General features: G+C 36.9%; 6 protein-coding genes across 7 annotated transcripts in view; 4 read left to right on the plus strand and 2 right to left on the minus strand.

Annotated features, from left to right (window-relative positions):
• Nucleotides 1–27231, plus strand: part of LOC105211468 (centaurin-gamma-1A) — a 210530-nt gene that overhangs the window by 91140 nt on the left and 92159 nt on the right. The gene's annotated exons all lie outside the window — the stretch shown is intronic.
• On the minus strand, nucleotides 12677–14417 carry LOC105211474 (uncharacterized). The gene is made up of 2 exons (XM_011182897.3): nucleotides 14250–14417; nucleotides 12677–13565 (listed from the first exon to the last, which is right to left on the minus strand). The coding sequence occupies exons 1-2, from the start codon at nucleotides 14320–14322 to the stop codon at nucleotides 12850–12852; spliced, it is 789 nt and encodes a 262-aa protein (XP_011181199.1). The 5' UTR covers nucleotides 14323–14417; the 3' UTR covers nucleotides 12677–12849.
• LOC105211473 (uncharacterized) lies at nucleotides 15349–16370 on the minus strand. The gene is made up of 2 exons (XM_011182896.3): nucleotides 16209–16370; nucleotides 15349–16110 (listed from the first exon to the last, which is right to left on the minus strand). The coding sequence occupies exons 1-2, from the start codon at nucleotides 16276–16278 to the stop codon at nucleotides 15404–15406; spliced, it is 777 nt and encodes a 258-aa protein (XP_011181198.1). The 5' UTR covers nucleotides 16279–16370; the 3' UTR covers nucleotides 15349–15403.
• Nucleotides 20545–21674, plus strand: LOC105211472 (uncharacterized). The gene is made up of 3 exons (XM_011182894.3): nucleotides 20545–20712; nucleotides 20813–20969; nucleotides 21040–21674. Exons 1-3 carry the CDS (start codon nucleotides 20610–20612, stop codon nucleotides 21614–21616), a joined length of 837 nt encoding a protein of 278 aa, XP_011181196.2. The 5' UTR covers nucleotides 20545–20609; the 3' UTR covers nucleotides 21617–21674.
• LOC105211471 (uncharacterized) lies at nucleotides 22091–23246 on the plus strand. The gene is made up of 3 exons (XM_011182892.3): nucleotides 22091–22297; nucleotides 22369–22522; nucleotides 22596–23246. The coding sequence occupies exons 1-3, from the start codon at nucleotides 22159–22161 to the stop codon at nucleotides 23188–23190; spliced, it is 888 nt and encodes a 295-aa protein (XP_011181194.2). The 5' UTR covers nucleotides 22091–22158; the 3' UTR covers nucleotides 23191–23246.
• Nucleotides 23796–24781, plus strand: LOC105211470 (uncharacterized). Its single transcript, XM_011182891.3, has 2 exons — nucleotides 23796–24081; nucleotides 24145–24781. The coding sequence occupies exons 1-2, from the start codon at nucleotides 23837–23839 to the stop codon at nucleotides 24689–24691; spliced, it is 792 nt and encodes a 263-aa protein (XP_011181193.1). The 5' UTR covers nucleotides 23796–23836; the 3' UTR covers nucleotides 24692–24781.

The following is a 27231-nucleotide window of genomic DNA, read 5'->3' on the forward strand; positions in this document are numbered from 1 at the left end:
ATATTACAAGTTGCAAAGAAATTATCCTAAGGCGTTTAAACTTCATTTTTAATTTTTTGTGAGCACAAAATCCCAATTTCTTTACTTGAGCAAATCAAATTTGTATTACTCTCCTCACTCTCCACCGCTTTAGCAAATTAACTTTGAATTTTTATCATCATTCTTGCATTAACCGCACGTTCCACCCACCCTGTGTCGCTCTCCTCACTCTCAATTCACTATCCGCTCACTCACTTCACCAGTTGAAGGCATTCAGTCGCGCAGCGAACAATTGAAGTTGGCTCGCGCCAGCGAAACTTTATGAATTAAGCTTTTCTTTCAGCCGACTGCTGTAATGCTCTTCGCTTCCCTTTAAGCTTATTTCGTGCTGCCACAAATTCGCAACGCCGCCGCGTCAAAAGTTGCTGAAATTCATCAAAAAGTTTAGACGCTCCTCAGACCTCTCAAAATGTAGAAATAGCTGTGTAGATTTCTGTATATATATAAATCTGATGAAAATTCGCGAACTATAAGTCTCTACTGTTGATTCTTATCAGTCTGCTGCTGCGTCGCAAAGAAAAGCCAGTCTATTTTGGAAACAGTCAAAAACTGTTGGAATTTCGCATTGTAGGTACTGTTAGTTGTTGATAGGATTCACAGTTATCGTCGCAGTTTGCTGAAACAACTGTTGCAAGTTGCCATTTTGCAGCCGCTTGTTCGTCTTGTTCTCCTAAAGGATTTAACGGTACATCGCGCATAAGTAACTAACTAGTTAAAAGTTTAATTTATTTCAATGTGGTGATGGAGTTCCTTGTTTGCTCGACGTATTCAAGCGGAATGCATTTGAAGAACTTTAAAAGTAATTTTCATTAAATGACAGTCTATGTTCTGTGGATGTTCTAAGAGATGAGATGTTTATCATATGTTTTGAAGGAGCCACATTCTTCCAACTTCAACTTAGATTCCTTTAAAATCCAGTTCCTCAATATTTTATTTTCTAATTAAACTTAAGCATTAACATACCACCAAATACATTCAGCTTAAGACCCTAAAAACCATAACCTCACAATATTTATATAAATTCTGGTATTACCTACACCACTAAAGACCTTATTACTGACTCCCACAACAACATAACCCGTCTGACTGACACACCTCGCACAACTAAAACAACACAAGTAATTGCCAACATTAACCGACATCATCCTTTAATAGTTGTGTTGCAAGCAAAGTGACTGACTGACGAAACAGAAGCAAGTGCTTGGCAGTAAAGCACCGTCGTAGTGACGCGTGTGATGAAATGCGCGTTGAATATTTATGATGTCGATGTGGCGTAGACGTTATTGTGCCACAAGTGGCAGACACCGTCACCGCAACGACGAGCTGGGGTCGAAGAAAGCAAGGCTCCCAACAACACAGTACTCAAAGTTTGTTGGGTATTTGAGGCCACTGAGGTGGTGGAAGTGCAGCGGCAAGTGAAGTCTCCTGGAAGTTGAGGTTAAGTGCAGTTTCATTACTTTTAGGTGGCGTTACAAATTTGAGTGAAACATAAAATAATCTTAAGAAAATGAAAAAAAGGACAAGACAAAATCAAGGTTAAAGCTGTTTTTTTTTAGCTGGTATTCGGTAGTATTAACACCTAAAAATATTTATGTTATTGTTCGAAAAATGATCACCAATTAATTTTTGATGGCAACAAGAACTTGCTTTTAACAGAGCAAGTGTCTTCCAATTGCAAGAAAGAGCTAAAGCTAATAAATAAATTTCAAAAATCAACAAAAAAGCTTTTACTCATGAATTCGAATATTCAAGACTCCGAAAAAAACACTGAAAGTGCCGTTATTTAATATTTAACGACGCTAAATTTGAGTGCTGGTATTTTCTTGCTGTTGCTCCTTCCACTACTTCAACTTGTGCTTCATTTGCTTAGCAATCCAAGCGCACTCTGCTCTTGCGCCTTAAAGTATGCTTTGGTTTATTAAAACGGCAAGACATAATAAACGAAAACGCGCGCGGAATTTTCGAGTACTGGCATTGTCGCGAGACCTTATGCCAGTGATGTACTTGTTGTTGGGTGTTGGCTTGTTGATTCTCGAAATAAGCGCGCTTGTTGTTGTATGTATGTAGTTGTTGTTGTTCTTTTTGTGTGTGTCGGGTAACAACAAGTAAAGTCTATAATTTTATTCCATTGCATCACTGGCGCTTCTCGTGCAGCAAAACAGCTTCCGCTGAAGTCGAATGTCAACATGAAAAACTAATAGCAACAGCGAATTTGCGAGCAATTTGAATGGAAATTCGTTTACTTCCGTCGCTTTTGTGCACTTGGAAATTTCTTTTATACTTTTTCGGTTTATTTAAACTTTGGCGTCATTATGTTGAGGCAAAAAAAAAATAAAATTTACTTGCTTCTTTTGCTGTAAAGCTGATCCTGTGACTCCAAAAAATAACAAAAAATTTTGACAATTAAAAGCGGAAGCAATAAGAAGCAAATAGTAAAGGCTTGTAAGACACTTAGCTAGAGCACATTAACCGTTAAGCTTCGAGGTGAGTATGAAAATGATTTACCACGATTTTTCGCGATTTTTATGCAATTTCTAGAGTATACCCTACATTTGTGTAACTGATATTCACATCTGATTCTTCAACCATCGTACATCTCCTTCTCCTTTGCGTCTTATTACTAAATACCTTCAACATTTTAATTTATTTGCTTCCTATTAAGTTTTCGCTCACGTACCTTCGCCTCGTTTTTAATTTGGCATTAAACTTGTTATTACCGGAACGTTGTTAAGTTTTCAAACATTCCTCCACTGCAAACCTTTGTTATAGTATGCTTGTTTTCTTCTCCAGCCGCCAGCGCTTTGTAGCGAATGCTCACCTGCTCTCGTAAGGATAACAATTTGCTATTCTTAGCTTCTGCTTGGCATCACATTGAAGATTTTATTTCCTTCTACTTAATTTCTCTATACGCCATGGGCTCTCAAAGCCCAGAGGTTTAGTTTTTCTTCGCTTTTTTGTGACTTGCTTCTGAATTTCTTCCTTTGGGCAATGTTTTCTCTTGCTATGCTGTTTGAAATTAAAGTTTTCATTTTTTTTCAATGGAACACGCTTTTATACGTAGCCATTTTAAATCTTTAAGAGAGGTTAAACTTAAAATCTTCATCTTCATGTAGTAGATATTTTGACGAAAACTATTTATTCTTTGTTGTTTGTTTTTGTTTTTTTTTTAGTAAATTCTTCCGAAACTCCATTAACGATTTCGCTCCATTTCGTCTTGTCTTTTCGCTTGCCAGCGCATTTAGCATTTTAGTCACTGTTCCATTGTATTGCATTCAGAGGACTCCATTGCGATTTGCCGTTAATGTTCAAGCAATTTGCGTCTACTCAATTGCATTTTGCATTTTCAATGTATCTGAAATATTTCCTTTCACGCTTTCTTAAACTTGATTATATTCTTCGTGTTGATGGCTGTCATCATAGCTTTACGGTTTGTGTAAATTCCATTGACAAATTTTCGCACCAATGCTACGCTTCACTCGATTTCTTCGATGCATTTTTTAATTTCTAATTTCGTTTCTTCAAATTTAAGGGGTTATATACAGTTAGGAGGTCTAAAAAAAGGCATTTTTCCAGAATTTTTTCTAAGCAAACTATTTGGTTTATTGATTTCAAACTTAGCAGGTATATTATGACAACCTTAAACTATATTTACATATTTTTTATTGCCAATAATAATTATCGGGAACGTTGATATTGTCCGCATAAAAAGGCCTCTTTCGGTGAGCACGATATCTTTGGACAGGATCATCTAAAATGCAAAAACCAAATAAATTTCATTAATATAATAAATAATCTAGTGATTGATCGAAGGAATTAGCAAAAAAACATTTTTTGACAAAATGGCGGTTACTCAAAGCAAAAGGTTCGATTTTCGACCAAAATTCGGGTCTTTAATTGTTTATAAAAATAATAAATTTTCATCAGATGGGGAAATCCTTCGATTAATTACTAAAAAATATAGTTAAGAAGCTTGTGTAAAAATTTCAGACCGATCGGTTCAATCGTTTCTGAGAAATCTTGCTAACCGTTTCGAGAAAAACCAGTTTAAAGTTTTATCCCCTACTACTATTAACTTCGAAAATATTCGTCGGATCGACTTGAAATTTTGTGTGTGTATACTCAGATATATATATATTAAAAAAATTAAATGAATAGATTTTTTGAAAATCCTAACTGTATATAACCCCTTAAGGTTTTTGTTAGGGTGCCTTCACCAAAAAGAGAGTGATTTGTCTAGAGATACAGAGTTTTATTCTTAAAGTATTCGATTAAGGATTCTAATCTCATCTGGAGCACATTTAAATTTTTTAATCCATTAGCTAATATTCTTTCTACTTCTAGCCTACCTTTCTCGAAACAGTTGCAAGGTCCTTTAAAACGTAAACATTTATGTTTATTGTTATTACTCACTCACACTCTTGAACATGACCTCACAAGATTTGTATAATAATATTTTTTTAAAAGTCTCTGTTTCACCCAAAAAAGTATTGTTCTCCGCCGTCACATTCAAATAAGAAAGCCTTTTAGACAACGCTCTAATGAACTGCGCCACGGTCGTACATTGTGCGCACCTACTGGCTTGGAAAAATATGGCGTAATTGCGAAAATACATTTTACCGTGTGTGCAATGCTCCACTTTCACAATTTCACTTTGAAAATTATTAGCTTTGCAACTCAGGAGCGCGTATGCACAACACATTTGCGTCCTTGCATATTCCCAAAGCGAACTGTTTTGCCATTTCTGCTTCTTTCTAATACATTTTGCGAAGAGCGAACGTGTACTAAACGTTTACCCTGTCTGCACCGCGCACCGAACCGGGTCAATACAAACAAACGAGTGTATATAGAAGTGGCAGTTGGGGCAGAAATTGAAATAAATTTCAAGCAGAAAAATGGCAAGCGAACGACCGACCCTTAAATGTCGACCTCAATTTTATACAATTTTCGCAATTTGGGTTTTGCTCCTCTTATTCGAGCTTTCCTTGCGATTCTATAGATTCTGTAGCAACTCAACCTGCCTCAATGAAACGCATACATATCTATACTTCGCTAAACACCGCTAACTAACTAAAAAAAAATGAAACAAAAAAAAACCCCGCAAACTGGCTACTGGCGTGGGCTTGTCTGGCGGCGTCTGTAAACTTTGTCCGTTATCTCAGCACACCACCGCTGTTTTTGTTGTTTTACGTTTTCAATCAACCGATTGAAAGGCTGTTTCATTGCTGTCTGCAGTGGCCAGCCGAACTGTCAGCTCAAGCAAATATGTACTTTGTAAGTAAAGAAGTGGCGATCCTTTCTTTGCACGCCAAATTCTTCGCTTTGCCGTCGCCAGCTCCCTCTACCGTTATATGTTGTTATTGTCATTCATTGCAACTCTGTTTTGCTTGGCAGGCAAGAGCTTAGATTTTGCGGCGTGTTCATCAGCGCTGCGTGCTGAAACGCTTCTTGGCGTGATATGAATTGATAATCGACCAAAAAGCGAGCAGCGAGAAGTACCGAGTCAATCACACACAAACACACCGAACTACTCACAGGAATTGGGAGGACAGGCGCTTCTTCGGTAGCAGGACGTATCGCAACATTACACAGCCAGCCATGAATGGCTCGCCTCGACCGGATGTGTATTGGACTACCCGTACATCCGCTCTGGTCTTTTTTCTGCGCTGATTTGTTTGTGTATGCTTGTCCACATATAAATACTTGCAATAGTTTATGCATTTTTTACAAAGTAACGAAACGTGTCCGTTTAGTCAGGAAATTAATAAAATGGCCATAATGATAAGTGGCCATTGTGTTGAAGTGTCGAAGTGCTTCGCTCTTCTCAAGAGTAGTGTTTCGAGGGTGTTTTAGGAGTTACATATAACCTCAAAGTGAGTGATTATCATATTTTGTAAACTTTTTGCATAAGGAGCAGGGGCGTTTTAGGTAATTTGATTATTATTTGGAGTTAATCAGTTTTATGACACTGTTGTTTTAACTGAATCCACTTCAGCTTTAACTACTTCTCAACTGCTTTTATTACTAAACTTTCGAAAGCCACAATATTTGCCGCTTGCATGTGTAATGACTGCGCTTTTATTATAACAAGAAAAGTTCTGCAGTGAAAAGCTATCGGGAACTGCACATGTTCGCATATTCATACGCCGACAAATTCTATGGGTAAATGGTTGGGCATTGCCACATATTTACATTTTGACATGCCACCAAAACCACAAAATACATTGAAAAATGAGCAAAGCTCCAACGTGTCGGCTGGCGTGAGTGCAGAAGCGTGTAGTAAACCGAAGGACAACAAATTCAAATTACCACATAACCAGCGAACAAGTCAAGTGCGCCTGCAAGTATGCAACGCTACGGTGAAATTCGCAAATGCCGCATTTTGGCTGCTGCTGCTGCCGTTCAAGTTCACACACTTGTAGCCGACAGCAGAAGCTACCCTCTAGGACATCCATAGTTAGGCAGACACATCTTCTGTTCGGAGTTAATAAAAATTCGATTTCAGTATTGAAAGACATGAGACAACATTAGTGATTTCGAAGGAGTGGAGAAACTAGGTCCTGGTATTTCGAGGCTGGAATTTTCATCTCTTTTTGTTCTCCAAAGTATCTTTAGCAATCAGAAGGCATTAAAGTCTATGGTCCATAAAGAAACACCCTCTTAAACTATAATTCCAACTAATACTATTTAAAATTTGTCATCATTTAGCTCTAAAGCTCTTGAGTTTTGGCCTGCTGAACGATACGCCTCCATGTCTTTCGATTTATAGTTGAAGTTTCTTCAGAACTTCATTTAAATTCGTCCATCCATCTCGACCTTGGTCTCCCTCTTGCTTTGCTGTTGAATGCTTTCGCATGTCTCCCTACAGGGTCGCTAGAAATTCGCTTTGCTTCTTCCTTTGGCACTAGAAAGTTCTGATGCTATTTGGATGCCTAGACGCATATGAGACCGCAGGAATTGGTGTGCATTAAATATTTTCTCCCTACTTGATGTAATGCAGTAAAATTCCCCTAATGACACCTATAAAAAATATTCATTTATTCCAAATGCATACATAATTGGCGCTTAAGTTTGTTTGCGCTGCGTGCTCGCCGAATGCGCAAAAATCACACCAATGTCATTAATTTGTAGTATACATTTTGGCGCTAAAGCCAGCCAACACACACACAAGCGCACATTTAACGCTGTAGTTGTTGGATTTGTTAGCGAGTTTGACTTGCTCACTGACATTCGCGATGCCAAGTGGCAATTGCGGTCGGTAATTACATTGTAGTCACTAGCGTGACGCTAATTGGGCTGAGGCATAAAAGCGAGTGCAGCCACTTGAAGCGGTACTCTACTCGTACAACTACGTAAATAGGTGAGTGTAGTGAGTAGTGAAAAGTAGTGAGCGTTGAACTGCCAACAAGTGCTGTACAAGTTCAGGCGGGTGAAGAGCGAATGGGTGTAATGAACTAGATTGCCAGCGTTACCTGGACTGCGCTAATTAGTTAAAGATTGTGTTAAAAGGAAAACTTTGAATTAGATGTGCTGCAAGTGCACTTAAAAAGACTTTGCTGGGAAATTAGAAAACAAGTTTTAGCACAATCAGGGATTCTTTGGTAGAAATGAGCGGCAAAGGCATGCATATAAGACTTTATATACATAGTTGTTGTTGGAATGTTCTTCTTTAATTATTTTTATTTCTTTCTCCTATGTCTACATATCCTTGAAACTTTTTTGCCTTAATTTAATGCATAACGGTAGTCCATGTCACATTTATCGAGTTAACACTGCACCCGTATTTTAATTTCAAAGCATTCCACAATCACCTGCATTCTGCTGCGAAACTATTATAAATATTTACTTTCAAATAGTTTTGGCATTTTTATTGCATGCAATACATTAATTCTACGTGCCACTGATATTTTAGACATTTAGACTCCTTCTCAATATAGTAACAATGGATGAAGAGCGAAGTCCCTATACACTATTGAAAATCCCTATTACTTTGCTTTTCGATACCTTTTTCGCTACAATTTCGGTAGTTGTGTGCTGTCAGCGAAAAAAAAAAGTTCCGTTGAATAACAAATCATGTGCACTCTACATACAACAACAACACGTTCAATTGTGTGTGATATTACTTGGCCGCCACACAAAAATGTTGCCTTTTCGAGGGTCAAAGTTTCAAGTTTACAAAACAAATTCTCATAAATTTTCAAACTATGCTTAAGGGTTAGCGGTGGGTGAGACAGAAGAGCAAGTGCATGATTCCGCAAGGGAGTGGAAGGAAACTAACACATTTCTGTGGGATAAAATCTATATAAATACGGACTGGTGTTATTTGTCATTCGTACTGTTTATGTATTTGTAAATATGTCCAGCTAACGGTCGAACAATCGAAAGCTCATGAAATCGCTATTGAAACGATGAATGCATACATTTTTGCAGCTTTCCATCAATTTCGCCAACAAATTTCTCATCCACTCATCCTTTGTTCGATTTTATTTCTCTGGCGTGTTCTCGGTTCAATAGTTTTGCGCTAGTCGAGGCATAAATCAGCGTGAAACTGTTGTCGTCTGCCGCCATCATGTGACTTTTTGCTGCTTTTCAATGCATTTTCAACTTTTCTTAAGTCAACTTCAAGGGTTCGCAGCGCAGAACACTCCAGCTCCATTTATGCGGGCTCTGCCCTCCAGTGTAGCTCACAAGTGTGTGGTCTTGGACACTAAGCACATACTTATTTTTAGTGACCGCTGTGTTTGGCTTTCTTTCTGTTGTTGTTGTTTTGTTACAATATAATAAATTTCACTTCAATATTTCGCGAATAAATGGGATTTCTTCGTTATGAATGAAATATTGTTCCATAATCAATGGAAGGATTCTACTTTCAGTGGAAACTATTTTTCGAAAAAAAAATACAAAATTTAGGAATTAAATATTCCATTAAATTTTATATAATATCGAATTGAATCATTCATATATTTCCAAAAAAATAGAGAGAGAGAGAGAGAGAGAGTTAAAAACAAATGGCTGAGAAGTCTTTAACCTCTCGTCAGGTCAGGATCACTCCACAAACTAAGAACATGCATACTTCTCTTAATTAGAATACGAAGTTTCGTGACCTTTGACCCAAGTGCTTGTTGTATTCCGTCGTAAGAAACCGGAAGCTATAGAAAACCGACCCACACACTGCGATATTACCAACTTTTCGTAGAGGGAAAGTGTAAATCTGAAATAATATTAAAATCCGACACACATAAAGGCTTATCGACTTTACCATCACCAGTAAGTCTTGGTAAGAGATTAATATTTCAATTTGAACGGCTTCCGGCAATTCAATGCCGTCAGCTAACAAAAAGAGAAATCTATAAAAAAAGAGTGAAAATCGAAGAAAAGCAAGAAGCGAGACACTTTTATTGGATCATAAGTTATTGTCACTAAGTATTAAGCACTATTCTTGACTGCCAAATTCCCTACTACTACCACTACATGCAACACTGCCACCTGCCACTAACCTTGCCATGAAGAGCGCGGTACATGGTTTTAATAAATCTGCATGCACTTTCGGAAGTTCGAAAACTGGCGCGCGGCAAGTAAAAACAGCGCGTGTTAGACAGAAATTCACTTTCCCCCAGAGGAGAAGTGTGAGCGAGCATTTTTTTTCACCTGCCGAGTGGCGCTGAATTGCCGTCTGTTGGCCTTTGTGTTCGTGACAAATGAAAAAGAAAGTGAAATTTCGAGTAGGCGTGCTTAACACGCAGACAGAAAGGAGTGATTAAAGCGCGAGAGGGGAGAGAGCATATGGGGAAATTGATTTTTGAGAGGATTTGCACTGTGGGAAAATTGGACAAAAACGGGAAATTACCGTTATTTCAATATAATGCCTTTTATTGAAAGATAGATATTGAGGATAGATTAGAAATGCATAATTGCATTCGGATTTAAATTCGAAAAAAAATATTAAAACTAATAAACAAAAATAAACAAAAAAATTAAATTTTTTCCAAAATTGTCTTGCATTTTAAATTTGTGTTTTGAATACAACATTATATTTAGATACATAACCTCAAATATCATCCGGAAATATTATTTCTATCATTTACTACCAAAAGGACTCGTTGAAGGCGACCAAAGGCAAACAAGCCTGCCGACAGCAGCGCCTTAATGCGTATGGCAATAAATTTCAATTTGGTGACGCGTCGCAAATTTGAAGAAAGGAGAAAAAACACTAACATTCTATTTAAATCGTTTTTATTGTTTTGCTTTTTTGCCTTACTCCTTCAGTCGCAGCCAAAGTTCAACTGCAAATAAATATTCATTTCATTTCCTGGAATTTGGCGACGCATAGACTATATACACATACATATATATTAGCCAACACCGATCCGGCGTGGCGACGTGGCGGCGTCTTAGGTGTTGGTGGCATGCTGCCACCTTCTGGCAGCCTCGCGCCGGATGTCGTTGTCTTCGGCGACTCTGTCTATTTGTCTGCGCTGCCGGGAATGAAAGCAACTGTTCGAGAGTAACGGCATTCCCACTGAAACTGGAGTGTGGCTGAGACTATTGTCACTTCAGTTGCAGCTAATAAAATATACGACGGCACTTGAGCTAGTTTTGATTTCATTTTAGTTGCAATTCTGATATTCCTTTCGCACTTAACTTGCTTTTGTCCAAAGGCTTGCTACCCCCTTTACTCCTTCTATTTGTTGGAGTGTTATTTCTTGGTTGCTCAAGTTTTCGCCCACATTCAAAGGGGTCTAGTTAAAACTTATTTTTTTCAATACCCCTGTACTTTAATATCCACTTATTATTTAAAAGTTTCGTAAATTTTCAGGAGGCCACGAGATTTGTCAGAAAGAAGCGCTTGAGTTTTCCCTCATTACACCTCTTATCACTCCACAACAACATTTTATCCATAATTGCCTCACTCAACCTTGATAGATTTAAACTTCTAGTTTTCTCCTAAGAAAGGCTTTCTGTTTGCACCGCCGTCTACTTCGTGCCTTGCTGTACAGAGTTTAGTGTATTAAAATGTTTTTTTTTACCCAATCAAAAATATTCTTTTGTAAACTCAAGCTTATTGCATGAAGCTACCATCCCTTTCCCTGTTGAGCCCAATCACATGTGAATGCCTCGAACTTTTCATGAAAGTATGCAGAAAAGATTTACTTGAGTGTAATTCCCTCTGTATGTGCTTGGGTCTCTGCTTACTCATATGCCTCACTTTCTCATTCAATCAAAGTTTCACCTTTTATTGCCAGACATTTTATCAGGGGTCTATTCAGCGGCCTACACTCTTTCACAAGAAATAATTTCATTTATTTCGCCCCTTTGTTGGCCTCGAGCGCATTTTGACTGAATGCCATTTAGCATTTCAATTATGACTGAGCATATGTTACAAGCATTATGACTTCAGTGTTTCAAGTAGGTGGGAATTATTACAGCTTTCATGTCGAAATTTTATAAAATAGTAATATAGAATCAAATTTCTCTTAATTACATAAAAAATATATGCAATTAAATCTCGTTCTAACTCAAAGGTTTAAAAAAATATATTCATTTCGTTGTCATTAAATATGAATTTCCCTGAAATATTTCACACCTGAATGCACTTCACACAAAAGCTCAAGTACCATACAAAATGTCTGGAAATATTCTTCTGTTTCTACCATCGCTTTCGGTTACTGCGTTGTCTTCAAACTGTTTTTTATTTTGAACACTTTAAGTTTGAAACCACAAAAAGCACAAAAACAAAGAAGAGTTGACCAACTGGAACAGAAGTCCTTTAAGAAATGCGGAAGAAGCAAGCTCTACTTGTTTTACTCTTCACTTTATATTATCTCCGCGTCCAGCCCGGTTGACCATTTGAAAAACGCAATTCTTTTAGCAAATATTCAGCTAATAAAATGCGAGTAGTCGTCAAGTGCGCCTTAAAGCGGACAAGCAGTTAAAAAGGAAGAAAAGGAATACTTGAAGTATTGAAAAAGAGCTGTTTGTATTGAAATCAAGATATTTAAGAATTATTTATTAAACAATTATTACTTAATTTATGAGATAATTTAAAGATTAAGACCGCAAAACTAGAGGCATTTATTTGTCTCCTGGTTAATAAGATAGGAATTGAGACCCTAAAAAACTTTCAAAAATCATTAAGAAAATATCACTCTAAAAAAGTTTGGAAAATTAAAAGTAACTGTAAAATTCCATGCGTTTTAAAGAACAAAATTTTCCCTCAATAATCAGCTCCGTTCAAAGTGCCTTCAGCACCTTCGTTACCTTTATAATACAAAGAGCACTTTCCATAGTTCGTCTTTGACTCGAGACCGTATACGCTCTCCGCTATGACCGTAAACAAATTTCCTTCAGAAGTTATTTCTCTTCTTACATACACCCTGTACTAGGGGAAATTCTGTACATTAAATCTTCAGCGGATATTGTACTGGCTTAGTCGAGTCATCCACCAGTTCACAATAGAGAAATATTCGTGTCATGTGCCCTATGCCAAGTAATTCTGATTGGAAAGTTTTTACAGAAATATACGCATAACGGTTGTTGCACTCGCTAAGTGGTGCTTAGCTAGGTTATAATGTTTTTTGTAAGTATAATAGTAAATATTTTTATATCATATATTTTTATATAAATAAAGTTTATTATTTTTTTTTTGTAATACATTTCATTAGATTTTTATTTTAATTTAGTTTTAAATGCGAATTTCTTTTATTTTTTTTATCAAAAACAACAGAAAGGTTTTCACAAAATTTCAGTTCTCCTACTTGCCCTCTGAAAAGCCTTAAATATTTCTACATTAGCATATCTTTGGTTCATGCAATTTTACATTTCGTCAGTCAGTGGAGCTACTGGCGGCACACATTCCTCTGGCTCACCGCCACTACCACCACCTCCACCACCAGCGATAATCGCAATTATGTCAGCCAACGTCGCATCTCCTATCAAGTCATTAACAAATGGCACCACAAAGCTGTTCGCCATCTGCTCCATTTCGCTGGTGTTTTCATTCACCGCCAACAAAATCCACTCCTCAATGATCTGGTTCAATTTCTTGTTAACAATTTTGATTTTGGACAAATTTTCAATCTCCGAATTGACATCACCAATGGTGGCGCTGATCTTGAACTCCTTCAAACGCAGTTTGCCGATGATGTTGTATTTGGCCGAGCCGACAACCTTCAAATCCTCGATGGCAAACTTGGCGCCACCATTGCGTCCCGCATTCAGCCTGTTGTTGGTGTTCATGTCCATTTTGTATTTGGTGTCGAAATGCACTTTCTTCCAGTGGAAATTGAAGTTGACCCTGCTGAGCACAAGATTGATCTTTACTAAGAAATCAAAGTCGTCCAGTCCGTAGAGTATGAAATCGTCGATTTCTCCAGCCAAAACCAAACCACTTGAGCTGAGCGCCACATCACGGTGAGACAAACGTGCTGGTGATAGAGGTCCCAGACCGAGGCCAGGAAAACCGCATGGCATTTGCTTGCGCAGGCTCTCAATGTAATCGTTTATTTGGCTGGACACGGAGCGATCGTAAACTGTTGGAAGGAAACAAAAAGTTGTAAATATGGAATATTTATTAACTAAATAGTTTATTAACTTTATTGAAAGGGTAATCTTCAAAACGATTACTAAAGTAATATTGCCACTTGCATGATTTATTGAACAGCCGATAATGCTTGGAAATAACTGTGGAATGTGTCTTATCTCGAACTTCGCTTTGGGCCCACAATTATAAATAACAACTATATCGTTGTTGTTGTGACAGTCATACTTCCATTATTTTTATATGCATTATTCCAGAACGATACTGATATCTAAATTCAATATTTGTTCTGTTCAACTCACCTGTTTTTATTAGACATGATCTCTAGTAGCATCAAATCTGTCAATATTAATGAGCTATATTTAAGAAAGGTCTTACACATAACGTTCCTAAACCCTATATTATTTGTTTCCCAAAAGCGAAACTTGTTTCCTTATCCTTTGCAACATTACCGTGAAAACCACTCCCTCTCTCCATTATTTAATGCTTGCAAATTGTTTAGTAACAACTGTAGATCAAATTTATGCCACAATTTATGTATTAATTTAGAAAAAACACGGAAAGCTTAGCGCCTTCACTTTCACAAAACATTTGCTCACATAAACTTCCTACTGCAACAAGTTCAAGTTTCCGATCAACGATAGTTGGCGTTGTGTTTATTGTAAAGAAAACTCACTGCTCAAACGCTCCTGAAACTCGTAACTGTTCGCTGCGGCCACAAACGCCAATAACACCAACAGGAACTTCATCTTGAATAACACTTTGTCGCTGTGCGTTTGCCTCGAATTCAGCAAGGAGACTAAGCGGCGAAGCTGGTGGCCCACTTGATTTTATACACTGCACAGTTAGAGCCAAAGATAAACTCATTGCTTCCAAATTTTTTATACGCTTTTTGTAATCAATATTGTGTTCATGTTATTAACGGTTTATCAGTAGCGCTAAGCTTTCTGCTTAGCTGATAACTCGTATGAGATTGTGTTATTGTTGGTCCAATGTCTTCAAGATCAGCAGGTGCAAGTTCTAAAATAAACAAAGCCATAATACAATTGAATCCAATCGTATGTTTTATAAAGTTATTGATTGCTGGCCGATAAACATCCGCAAAGCTCGTGGATTATCGCGTGAAACTCTTGCAAGTCGAAGATAACGCCTGATAAGTAAAATAATTGGCATGTGGATTAGGGGAAAATTTGAATGCCACTATATAAATATTCTCTTTTAAATGCAAAAAAACGTATAGTAACAGAAGCACAAAGCTCAGAAGCTCGAAAGCATTAATTTCCAAGGTACTCCGTTATTTAATTTGCTTTATTCATACATTTGCAATAATCATTGGCGAATATGTGGTTCATCTATCGAGGGCCTAACCTTGCCTACGTAAAACCAGCTATACTTATTATTATGTAGAGAACCTCATTTATGATAATGCAGCGAAATCTAGGCTAAATTATTCTCAATATTTAACTTTTATAAGAGACGGTTATCTCTTACAAACAAAAATATTTTAAGTTAGTTAAGTAGCTAGTTCTTTGGTAATGCTCTATCGGTGAACATTGCTGTATACTTGTACTGTATGAAAATCGCTTTCATGAGTTAAAACTCATGAGCCGGTTCAATAAAATAAAACAATAAAAACATATTCTAAAATTATTTCTCAAAATATTAAAGATTTCTACTAAAGCAAACCGACCCATATCACCAGCAATTTTTATGTCCATTACTCCGTATAAACCACCTTTGTAACCCTAGAGTACTTTCCCATTAATTCAAAGAAATTTTATTCTAAATAAGACAATTTATTTCAATCACGAAAGATATGTTTCACATCGTTTAATCTGTGGGTGGTATACATTTCTCCTTTTCGCCGTCATCACCACCGCCACCCACGGCACCAATCATATCGCCCAAAGTCATATCGGCCAAGGCGTCGTTAACCATTGGTACAGCAAGTGATTCGATGGTCTCGGCAATCATATCCTCATTCTCATTGACAGCAACCTCGACAATTTCAGCCAGAGCTTCGTTCATCTTTTCGTTGATGCCACCCTCACCCATGATACCCTCAATGTCGGACTCGACCTCACCGATGTGTGTACGAATGTTCAAGGTCTTCAACTTCAATTTACCGCTCACAATACCCAATGAATACTTGAGTACACCCTTGATATCCATATTCTTAATAGCGAATTTAGCTGGACCACTGCCGACCATGTTGATGGTGAAACCGGCTTTCTTCAATAGCAAACGCAAATCGTATTGTGTGTCGACATTCACATTGCGGAAAATGAAACGGAAGTTCACTTTGCTGGTGATCGCATTGATCTTCATCTCATCAATATCGAAATCGTTCAGACCGTTCAAGCGGAAGTTGTCAACAACACCCTGTAATTGCAAGGCTTCGGTGTCGATGTTGACTTCCTTGTGTGGGATCTTCAATGGAGCGAGTGGGGGAATGCCAAGTGCGGGGAAACCGCAAGGCATCTCATCACGGAGGTTCTCGATAGCATCGATAGCTACGCTGGAGATGGAACGGGAGGCTGGAATACAAAAGGATATGAAGATAAATTAAACAGATTGGTCATCATCTTGAAAACTTCTCATCGTAAATGGTATTCAAAAAGCTATGGGTGCTTACCATAAGTATCAGCGACTTGTGTGGCTGACGCCAGACCAACGACGGCCAAGAGTACTAAAGCGATTTTCATTGTTAATATTAACTGCTCACACGACTAACAGTTGTTTAACTACTATTTCTTCAGACACAGCAATGGGTTTTTATAGAATCTAACGAAGTTTCCAAAGCCCGAAAGATTGCTTGGTCATAAAACTAAATCCCATACAAATATAACAGAAATAACAAATCAGAAATCGAACAATAAAAAATAATATGTTTTTCATCGTGCACCTGCTTATGATAACTCACCAAATCTATTAACGGTACTGTGCTACACTTTATTATCTCAATTAACTGCAAGTGTGAGATTTTCCTTATCTGACAATGAATCGAAGCAATAAAAGCTTTAAATTTAGTTTGATATACAATCACACTTGATTTGAAGTGGACAAGGGCTATGCTTTGCTTTGTATATGCGAGCATATTTTCAAATATTTACTTCACAATTTTACTGCGAAAAATTTTACCATGATTTATTTCAAAAAAAGGAAACTCGGTCTATTGATGAAAATTAATTATTGTCTGTGTCTCGAGAAAATTCGAATCGAATTGGCAATTTGAAAACTTAGAACTTATAGAACATTTGCAGGAGAGTATTAATAATTCATTTACTTAAGACCTCAGATAATTTATTTTTGGTGGCAATACCGTTTCCAAAATTAAATTTTAGATCTAGTTCGAATGATCTGGATGAAACTGAGAACACAAACATAATTGATATGCAATATCTATGAAACGACGATACAATTTTAGTCGAGAATAGTATTGAAATTATTGAATCTAATACGAGTTCCGTATCAAGATCTCATATTGATATTGATCTGACAAATTATGCCTATAACTTGTCGTGTTAGCGTAAGATCTGAAACACGGAATATCTCTTATGAGTCTTCTCAACACAGTCGGTTTGAAGTTTTGAGTATGAAATATCCAGATTTGTTCCAGAATACCAGATAATTTTATAAAAAGACTGTCGATTTAAAGTCACTTGCAACGAAGCACAAAAAAATTGGTAACCCATTATTTCCTCAAACTCAAATTCTCACCGAAAAATTGATCATAAGTTGGCCAAGGCTATACAAAAATTTTATGAGGGAAGGGATATATGAAAGGTATATGAAAAACTGGAGTAAAATTATTCGGATTCAGTTTGTTGAAGAATGCCAATATTGGATGTGGTTATTCATTAGAGGATTAGCGAGATTTCTGCAATCTTTTTGTAAAACATAAATATAATACCGTTATAAATTATGTTTCATATGAAATGAATGTATGTTATCGAAAGCTGAAAACACCTGCTCCTCTTTGCACTGAAAGTAATGCAGTTGTGTGATTACACTAGTTTGGTAATTTCTTTGCAAAGTACAGCAGGTGTTCAGTATTAGACAACAATGGGTCATGTGTCTAGAATACTAAAATTTATGATTTAGCTTAATTCTGTCTAATTGGCACGCAATGTTTCATAATCTTGATAATTAACTAAGCAAAGATTTAAAGAATCCTTCTAATGGAGATCATATATCAAATAAATGCCAAGATAATTGAAAGTTTTGGACATATTAGTCAGGGGAAATGCGAGTTTAAAGAAAAGCACTAGAGAAATTAAATTCCAATAAGTGACAACGGAACTATGATTCACATATGAAAACATATAGATTTTAAGAGTTACAATATTTTATTGTATTTTCAATATTTAGTATAAAAAATTATAAAAATTAAAAATCCAACATTTCTTAAAGATACACATTTAATAAAATGTTTGCCCTCCGCCTTGATAGCAGGATCATTTGAAGTGACACTGAATCCGTCATTAGTTAAGAGTTTAAACTAGAACTTGAACTAAGGCAATAATGAAATGTGAATGAATTTTTGCCACACGATTTCGCCGTTACTTTTTTAATTGCAATGTAAATTGTGTCACGAAGTCCTGTATAACATTTCATCAAGATCGTTTGAGTAGTTCTCGGAAAATCAAGACAACCGGTTTAGAAAACACACTCCAAACTGTGTTTTCTACGAACTTAAAGTGTTGAGTGACAATACCAACTACTCTGAAGCATGCAACTTCTTCAGACGGAATCTACAAAACTATTACTCAGATCAACTTGGAATTTTAAAATAATATTCTGGAGATATTGTAGAATAGATTACTATTTTTAAATCGTGAAATCGATGTAACCCTAAAATCACATAAGTTATAAGCGAAGCATGCAATTCAAGAAGACTTAAGGGGTTAGGGGTAATCAGAGACACGAAGAAATGAGGATTTTCAGTAATTTTTTTGCTATTAAATCATATTATATTACAAAAGTAATAATATGGCATTACTATACAATGTTTTGACTTAAAGTCACGAAAATTTGAAAACAAATTATAATTTCCAAAGTTATAGCTGTCTGTGTTGACCCAGTTTCAAAAAAAGGTCCTTGCGGTGACAATCATAAGGAGATTCATCTAAAATCAATCGGATAAAAAAAATTAGTTTTATAAATACATAATCTTGGGCCTGATCGAAGGTTTTTTTGTATCAAAAATTAATAAAATGGCGGCCTCAGGAAATTTTTTTCTAGATTTTCGGGAAAAAAACAACAGTTAATTGGTCTTAAAAAATCGAAATTAAAAAAATCCTTCGATCAGGCCTGAATTTATTATGTATTCTAAAAGCTGTATGAATTTCATTAAAATCTACTGAGCGGTTATCAAGTTACAGTTGTCACCAGTTCAAAAAACATAGTTTTGAGAAAAATGCATTTAAAGTTTCACACTAGCGTTTTGGAGTGGCCGAGCACTCTTTGTTATTTGTCGAATAACTCGAAAAGTAATTATCGGATCAACTTCAAATTTTCAGAGAATAGTTTTAAGACTTTTTTACACTTAACGAAAATGCAAAAAAAAATTGATTTTTTGAAAATCCTGACTACCCCTAACCCCTTAAGTTTGAGAGCCCTGAACCATAGAACACAGAGGTTGGCCAAAAATATGGTTCCTTTAGAATGACATGTTTAAGGATCCGATCCCATCGACGACAGCGAATAAATAAATAATTGGAAGCTAATGTTCCCTTTTTGTTACTAAAGACATCCCGTTTATAATCAGACCAGAGACGTTAGAGCCAATATCTTAATATATTCTCTGTAAGAAGTAGTACAATTTGTAGACTGAAGAAGGCAGATTGTTTTATTTGATATTCCCACTATGTGTTTAGCTTATATATATTTACATAATAGAAATATCTTTCAAGAATAACTCAAAAACGATAAAGAGTTCGTTCAGAAAATCTTGACAAAGTGTATTCTTTAAGGATTGGATGATATTTCCAATTATCTTTGAACAAACACCTGAGTTCACAATACACCCAATAAATAAAACAAAGTTTGTAAATAGCTTGAAAGCACAATAAAATAGCTACCAACGCAAACATACACACACAAACATAACCTTCATAATCCGCGAATATAAGCACCTAATCTTAATCCAAAATTTATTGCTATTTTTGCGTAAAATGCATTTCATTATTTTTAATATATTGCGCCGCAGTTTCAGTAAAGTAATTTAAGTCAAAAGCATTTATACTATCTTACTAAGTTGCATTCTCCGATGAGGTTGTTTTGAATAAATCGATCAGTTAAGCCACATGCCATTGTGCTTAATCCCTCTTATCGTGAAATATTTACTCCATACCCTTCAATGAATGATGTGGTATAAGGTATATTAAACCTTGAAAAATATAAATAAACAGTTTAACAAAAAATCGTTAAATGTTCTCTTTGAGAATGAGAATATATTCTATAAAGTCTTTTCTGAAAGCGGCTAGTTGATTATATTTACATACAGTTCCTCTTTCAGGCCGCTTATTTTGTGTGAACGGCCTTACTTAACATTTTTTGCACTTTCATACCTGAGTGTATTTTTATAAATCTTACTATAAATCAAATGTCAATTGCAATCTTTATCAGTTTCGAGATATGGTTATGGGGGGTATTGAGTAATAATAATAGTCGTATTTTGAAGATATGAGTTTCGTTGACATTTGCGTATTTGGTTTCAACTAAATCATGATATGAAAATTTCAACGAAGTCTTGAACTCTGCAAGAGTGGCACTATACCAAAGCTAATCAAGCAATACCACTGAGGATTAGATTTCCGTTAGGCGTTATAAAAGTAATTTATGAAGACAACCGTTGAATTCTTCAAGGAAAATATAACTATATGTAGCTGAAAGCTTTCGAGTATCTGGCTCGGTTTTGTTGTTGTTTATAAGCAGTTTTCGTGCGCTATATAAACCAAAGCACCTGGAACTTTTTCATTATCGGTCTACATAGTTTTGGTGTAGAAGCAGTTTTTAATTTTCCAAAAAGAAAATGCGTATAGTTTTCTTTCTCTTGTTCGGCTGCCTTGCCTTGGCTGCCGCCAATGAAGCTGAAGACGCGAGTGAAAATGAGTGGGATATCTCGTGGCATGAAGGTACGTACAATTGCTTTGACTTTGGTTAAAAGCAATAATATCACCATCTGTCTCTCTTTCTCTTTCTCTCTTAATTTATCTAAACGATATCTCTAAGCAGGACAGGATCGTGGCTTGATCCTCAACTCGCAAGCTAAAAAGGCTGTGCGTAACTTTATGGAGCAAATGCCTTGTGGTTGGCCTGATCTAGGTGTTCCACCACTAGCACCTTACACTAATGCCGACCTAAACCTTCACCTATCCAGATCAGTTGTAGAGTAAGTATCGTTCGTTTGAAACTGAGCTTAACTTGTTATTGCAGCGTGTAACCAATTCAACCACTTATAGCTCCATACTCCAGTTCATCCGCTTCCGTTTCGATGGTTTGGATCGCATGGACATCAAGAAAATGAAAGTGAGCTATACATTCAAAAAGAAGGTTGTCTTCCATTTCGTCTTCAGAGAGTTGAAGGCCACCGCACACGTTTACAACACGGACACATTCCTTGACATGATGCGCGGTTTGGGCATGTCGGTGCGTTATGAGGGTTCGGGCCCATTGCAATTCGCCTTAGAGGATCTCTCCATTGAGGGCCAATTCAAATATAAGATGCCACTCTTCTGGGGCTCCATCAAGATCTACAAGTTCGAAGCCAAGGTCTCACTTGGTGGTGTACGCTCAAATATTGGCGGTATATTGGGTAGTGGTAAATTGAATCGCTTCCTTAATGACAAGATCGAAGATATCATTCCCAACTTCATCAATGGAAATCAAAAGGAAATTAGCGACCATATCGAGAACATTATTGTGCCACGTCTTAATGCCTACCTGAAGGGCCATAAAGTTTGGTGGTTGTTAGGTCAAATGATTGGTTCCACCAACAAGTGCTACCCAACCCCAGCCCCATGGTTGGCTCTGGAGTAGGACATGCTCTCTATGATTTTGTGAAAATGTGATGAAAAATAAAGAAATTAGAAAATTATTGATTTGTTTTTGTGTTAATAATACTTCCCCTGCATTACCACCCAAGGTCAAGATTATTATCAAAACATGCAGTTTTCTAAAGTAGACTTTCTAATAAAGTTGAGCCGTCACATAAACTTAAAAAAAAATCAAAACTTCAATAGTCAGCTGTTCTATTTATCACAAGGGATTGCTCTATTGCGATCATCACCTGCAAATTAAATTCAACAAACAAACAACAAAACATAATAATTCTTCAACAATTATAAAATTAACCATATTAATAAAGGGGGTCATAAATCTGACTTCGCCACTTAATCAGTCAAATCTGATAACGGCGTAAATCCATTAAATAAAAAAAAACAGTCGTCAACTACCGATGTTTAGCTTTCTAAATGTCGGTCTATCAAATTCAAACATATAAAAGTTAGTGTTGCAGCTGTACAGAAATCAGTCGATCGATTGCTAACTTACCGTCTTAAAGGTTTAACAATCAGTCAATAATGAAATATTTCTTGGTTTTGGCTTTCGCAGCCGTCGCCTTTGCGGCCACAATAAAAAGTCCTGATTTCAGGCCATCGCCCATCGATGCAGACAGTGAAATTGAGGTGATCTACGAGAATGAGGATGGTACACAAGAAAGTAAGTCCAAAAACATTGCCGTTACACATTTTAAATGTCACTGATCCAATAACCTCATTTTGCCACGACAGTTGCTCCTTCGTTCATCTTGTCATGGCAAGCACGTCGCATGATTCGCAGACTGCAGAAAGAGATGCCTTGCGGCTTCCCACAATACGGCATTCCCCCACTAGCGCCATTGAAGAAGAGCGAAGTTGATGTACATCTCGAACGTGGAATCGTGGAGTAAGTGTAGTGTACATGGTTCAAACAAAAATAGTTTTTACATTTTCCTTATTTGTTTTCTTGTTCACTCCAGAACCTTTGATCAGCTCACCCGTTTCCGTCTGGATGGCTTGGATGATTTCAAAATCAACAGATTCAAGTTGAATATAATTTTGTCCAAGGTCACTTTCGACTTCACCTTCAGAAACATTCGTGCTTCTGCGCCTCACTACGACACCAACACGATTTTGGATGCTTTGCGTCAATTGGGTCTCTCCGTGCAATACGAAGGTGACGGTACACTGGACTTTGGTTTGAAAAATTTGCGCGTTGCTGGCACTTTGAAATACAAGATTCCCATTTTGTGGGGATCCATCAAAATTACCTCGCTAAAGACTACCATCTCTTTGGAGAGCTGCAATTCCGAAATCACTGGTATCTTTGGTGAAGGCAAATTGAACAGGCTGCTTAATGACAAACTCGCTGGTTTCATCGAATCCGGCATTAACGACAACCAACAATTGATCTCGGAGACCATTGAAAACACTGTGGTGCCACGTGTGAACAAAATGCTTAAGGGCAACGATTTCTGGACTCTCATCGATTTAATTTTGTCCGGCGACGATGGTGCCAGTGAAGATGATCCCATTGTGACCAAATGTGTGCCACCAGCAGATCCCTGGGCTTAAATATGTTTTAATGAGTTTCAATAAATGATAAAATTGTGTGAATAATAGAAATAGAAGTGTTTTATTTTTCTTTCGTTTTACGAAAAAATTAGGCATAAGAAATCTAGATCCGTCATTGAGAAATATTTTAAATTCGCTTTTCTTGAACTAAAAATCAACTAAGTGTAGATTTTTGTGATGAAGTTTAAGCATCCAAAATCATACGATCTACATATATTCTTCTAAATTTTTAACTGTTGCTCTCATAAAACAAACGATACTCGCTGATACGAAGCTCTTAAAAAAATAAGAGAGTTTCTCCTAAAGTGTCTCCAATTTTTTTAATGTTTATTTATTCTTCGCTCAGATTCTAGAACCAAAGCTGTAAAGCTTTTTCTGCGAAAACAGAGCTTTCTTACACCCCTCGACGTTTTTTATATGTATGATTTATAGGGCTTACTATTTAAAATTAGTATTGTTTTGAAATTATTGGTAATCCAAACTTTATTGCTTGGTTATCAGTAAGCATAAACCAATTTATCGCGAATTTTTTCCGTTATCGCTTTAATACTTTCAACTCGCGATAAGCCAAAGAACAGGTGTTCCAAAGACCGTATATTAACACATTTTTTACGATTAAGCAGTTAATCCAACACAGTCGTTCGAAATGTACAGGTTTATTTTCGTTTTCTGCGCGCTGTTGCTCCTCCAGGGGGGTCAGGCTTTGCAGGATAGTGAATCGTCCGAGGAGCTTGAAATCGAGGGGCGCAGCGTGTTCGACGATGATCTACGTGAGTTCGTTGAGTTTTTGCGCCTGCAAATGCCTTGTGGTTATGAGCCAGCTGGCATACCACCATTAGCACCATTACAAGCCGGCTACCGAGCTGTGGAGTTGACCACCGACAATGCCGCGTAAGTTGAAGATTACTCAAGAATACAGCTCACAAATATATTTATTTGTTTTTTCTCCAACAGCATACGTGGCAATGTCACCAATCTCAGCATCACCGGTCTCGATGATTTCGATGTGAGTGCGCTCGGTTTCAACAACGTGATACAAAAAGTGAAATACGACTTGTTTTTCCCCGAAATACTCTTTACCGGTCTCTATAAAGCCGATATAATAACTAAGATTTTTGGTCCCTCGATGCGTGTGTATGGTGATGGTGACCTTCATTTGACTTTGAAGGATTTGCGCATTTATGGCAGTTTCATCTTGCGTCCCAAGCTAACGGGTAGCGTAAGGATGACCAGATTCAAAGTGAAATCGGAGTTGGGCGCTGTGGAGTCCAAATTGACTGGTATCATGGATAGTCCTTTGAAGACGAAGCTGATCAACGCATGGATTGAAGAGTTCATAAATCTGACATTCAACGACAGTCAGGAAGATGTAAATGCAGCGCTGAAGAATTGGGTTGTGCCACCGGCAAATCAAGCGTTGGATAAAGTGCCAATTATTGGCGTTCTGGCACTGATATTTGGCATTGTCGATGGCTCATTGCCACAGGAGCCACTTTGTTAGAGAATTTTGTGTTTAAATAGTAATTTAACTTTATAAAATTTGTACGATGTGAAGATTTTAATAAACTTTTTGTACTCATGATCACTTGAACGCTGAATATTAATTAAAGAGTAGTCTAAAGAACTGTGCTCATTGTAAAGCTGATTTTCTTGTTGGCGCTATGATAGGTATAGGAAAGGATAGGCTTGGTCTGCTATGTAATGACTGTGGAATCAAAGACTTGGCTTCTCTTGGAAAGAGTATTGAGCTCTGAGGAGACCCCTTTTGAAGAAAATCTTTTCACAGTTTCATCGTAATAAATAAGAAACTCATAAAGTTCTCAATCTCTTCATTTTAAGATGACCATATACCATTTACATTTTTAATAAAAAAATTAAAAAATACTTTTTTTCTCCTTTCAGGTAAGTGATCCACTAAATTGCCACTATACTAGACGAATAAACAGCTGGTATGTACCATATGTACTCTCAAACTTGGTTAATTATATTGTAGCGGCTTTCTAGAATCAGCTTCAAACAATGGGTCACCCACATTGGCTCCTAATTCAGTATGAAATGTACGCGAATCATAAAGTAGTCAACTTAATAACTGCCAACAATTGCGTCATTTAACACACAAAAAAGACTCGTCTTCGCTAAATAGATACATAAAAGTGTAACCAAACGAATTTGATGAATTGAATGAAGCAGAATTCCTTCTGACACGGCAACAGCTTGCACTGATTCGTCTTGGCTCATTTCATTTGCAATTTATGGGCCAATAAAGGCAGTTACTATGGCAGCGGCGTGCAGTCTGCTTTCTGAGGGTTAAAATGCCGCAAAATAAAAGTAAAATATATATTGTAGACGAATACATATTTGGCTGAAGAATGAACACCTTGCCAAGAAAGACGGATCATAAAAAGGTTAGCCGATTGTAGCAAATCAAGCGGTTAGTTTTCTTTGGCGCTCTTTGAGGTGATGAAAATGTCCTATGGTTTTACGACTTTGAGCTACTGAAGAGCTGGGCATTTCTTATTTTATATGACATTTATGAATGGCAAACAAGGTAGCCAACTGAGGTGATGCCATAATTTAATGAGTGAATGAATTGATTTCCAACGAGCACTAAACGGGGAACTATTAGTTATTGGCAGTTTTATGAGTGTCTTAAAATAGAAAGGTCGTACAAAATGAATTAGAATGTGAAACCACATAAATTGAATATAAACAATGTATAATAATTTAAAAAATCGATAACTATAGAAAGTCTATGAGAGATGAAAAGGAATACGAGTATGCACGAGTTCGTCCTGTCAATGTTAGATATACGGCTTTCACATCAATTGCAACTGCAGTTAGTTGTCACTGTTTTCTCCCGACTGTTATGTCACATTCTACGCGTTCGCTAAGCAGCTTCTGTTGTCGGTATTACTGTCACTGCCAAACGAACTGTACATGGACAACAGACTGCAGGCAGCGGTCGGCAGCAATAATTGAGTCGACCAAATCAGGCTGCGTTGGACCACATGCTGTGCGCACAGTCCAGCACTTTCGTTGTGTGTTCGCTATTTCCTCTATTTATTTCGAGAGTGCTGAAACCAGCCCAGTGCGCGGTTGTGCTCGAAATGCAGGCTGTTACCATAAGTACAAATATTGCGGCAACAAAGGTGTGATTGTTGTGTGTGTCAAAATCCTTGGACATCCCGCTGGCAGCTTAGGTTCTTGCTGCTACTTCCACTCTTTCAAAGTCTGCTTGCGTTTTGACGTCTGTATTTTCGGTACATATTTTTGTTGCATATACAAATCCGATTAGATTGCTGCTTTAATTACGATTTATGGCGAAAAGTCATACATATATACTATACTTAGCGGAGAAGTCTATTGATAAAAAGGATACGAATATTTTGCATACATATCCTTATAGACTACTGATTTTATGTTTTCTATCAACCTTAGTAGGCGCCAAAAAGTAGTCTACAATATATTATTTTAGTATTTTTTATATTAGACAAGAACTAGGAAAGTGGGGAATAGAACAAGCAGTTTGTAAAATTCCAGCAAAAAATAGTGGAAGACCAGAAGAAGATTTTGCTGCTGTAATGAAACTCATGAAGTCTAAGAATTGTAAGAGATTGTGTGCAGCCGACGTTCTGCTGAACTCACGTCTTATTCTCAGTTAATTTAAAAATTACATCGAACTGCCATTTGCCTCGGAATTGAAAAGTATTTATGTACATTTTGCCTTGACTTAATGCTTAATGAATGATATTTCTATTTAAAGCGGAACTATAAAACAGTCTTCTCATTGACATTTTAATATTGAAAATGGTTTGAGTGGGGTATGATAAGCGAGTTACATCGTCAGTCAAGAATATAATGTGAAATATTTGACAACTGAGAGCTTCATCTTTCGTAAATATTTAAGTTGCCTTTTCAGTTATAGTCAATAAGAAATTGAAGTTGTTGTCAGATATTTCTTCCGCATCATCTTTGGAAGTATTTCTAATTTACTATTCAGCACTTTTATTTTCGGCCTATAATGTATTCTCTGTTGCTACT

Source organism: Zeugodacus cucurbitae, chromosome 3 (genome assembly GCF_028554725.1).
Source record: "Zeugodacus cucurbitae isolate PBARC_wt_2022May chromosome 3, idZeuCucr1.2, whole genome shotgun sequence".
In the NCBI taxonomy this organism is placed as follows: Eukaryota; Metazoa; Arthropoda; class Insecta; order Diptera; family Tephritidae; genus Zeugodacus; species Zeugodacus cucurbitae.

Excerpts from the sequence above, each read along its gene's own strand:
- LOC105211474 (XM_011182897.3), bottom strand. The coding sequence starts at position 14,322 with ATGAAGTTCCTGTTGGTGTTATTGGCGTTTGTGGCCGCAGCGAACAGT. Across the intron at positions 13,566-14,249 it reads GTTTCAGGAGCGTTTGAGCA|TTTACGATCGCTCCGTGTCC; the intron begins GTGAGTTTTCTT and ends TCCTTCCAACAG.
- LOC105211473 (XM_011182896.3), bottom strand. The coding sequence starts at position 16,278 with ATGAAAATCGCTTTAGTACTCTTGGCCGTCGTTGGTCTGGCGTCAGCC. Across the intron at positions 16,111-16,208 it reads ACAAGTCGCTGATACTTATG|CCTCCCGTTCCATCTCCAGC; the intron begins GTAAGCACCCAT and ends TTTGTATTCCAG.
- LOC105211472 (XM_011182894.3), top strand. The coding sequence starts at position 20,610 with ATGCGTATAGTTTTCTTTCTCTTGTTCGGCTGCCTTGCCTTGGCTGCC. Across the intron at positions 20,713-20,812 it reads GGATATCTCGTGGCATGAAG|GACAGGATCGTGGCTTGATC; the intron begins GTACGTACAATT and ends ATCTCTAAGCAG. Across the intron at positions 20,970-21,039 it reads CTATCCAGATCAGTTGTAGA|CTCCATACTCCAGTTCATCC; the intron begins GTAAGTATCGTT and ends AACCACTTATAG.
- LOC105211471 (XM_011182892.3), top strand. The coding sequence starts at position 22,159 with ATGAAATATTTCTTGGTTTTGGCTTTCGCAGCCGTCGCCTTTGCGGCC. Across the intron at positions 22,298-22,368 it reads TGAGGATGGTACACAAGAAA|TTGCTCCTTCGTTCATCTTG; the intron begins GTAAGTCCAAAA and ends TTGCCACGACAG. Across the intron at positions 22,523-22,595 it reads CTCGAACGTGGAATCGTGGA|AACCTTTGATCAGCTCACCC; the intron begins GTAAGTGTAGTG and ends TGTTCACTCCAG.
- LOC105211470 (XM_011182891.3), top strand. The coding sequence starts at position 23,837 with ATGTACAGGTTTATTTTCGTTTTCTGCGCGCTGTTGCTCCTCCAGGGG. Across the intron at positions 24,082-24,144 it reads TTGACCACCGACAATGCCGC|CATACGTGGCAATGTCACCA; the intron begins GTAAGTTGAAGA and ends TTTCTCCAACAG.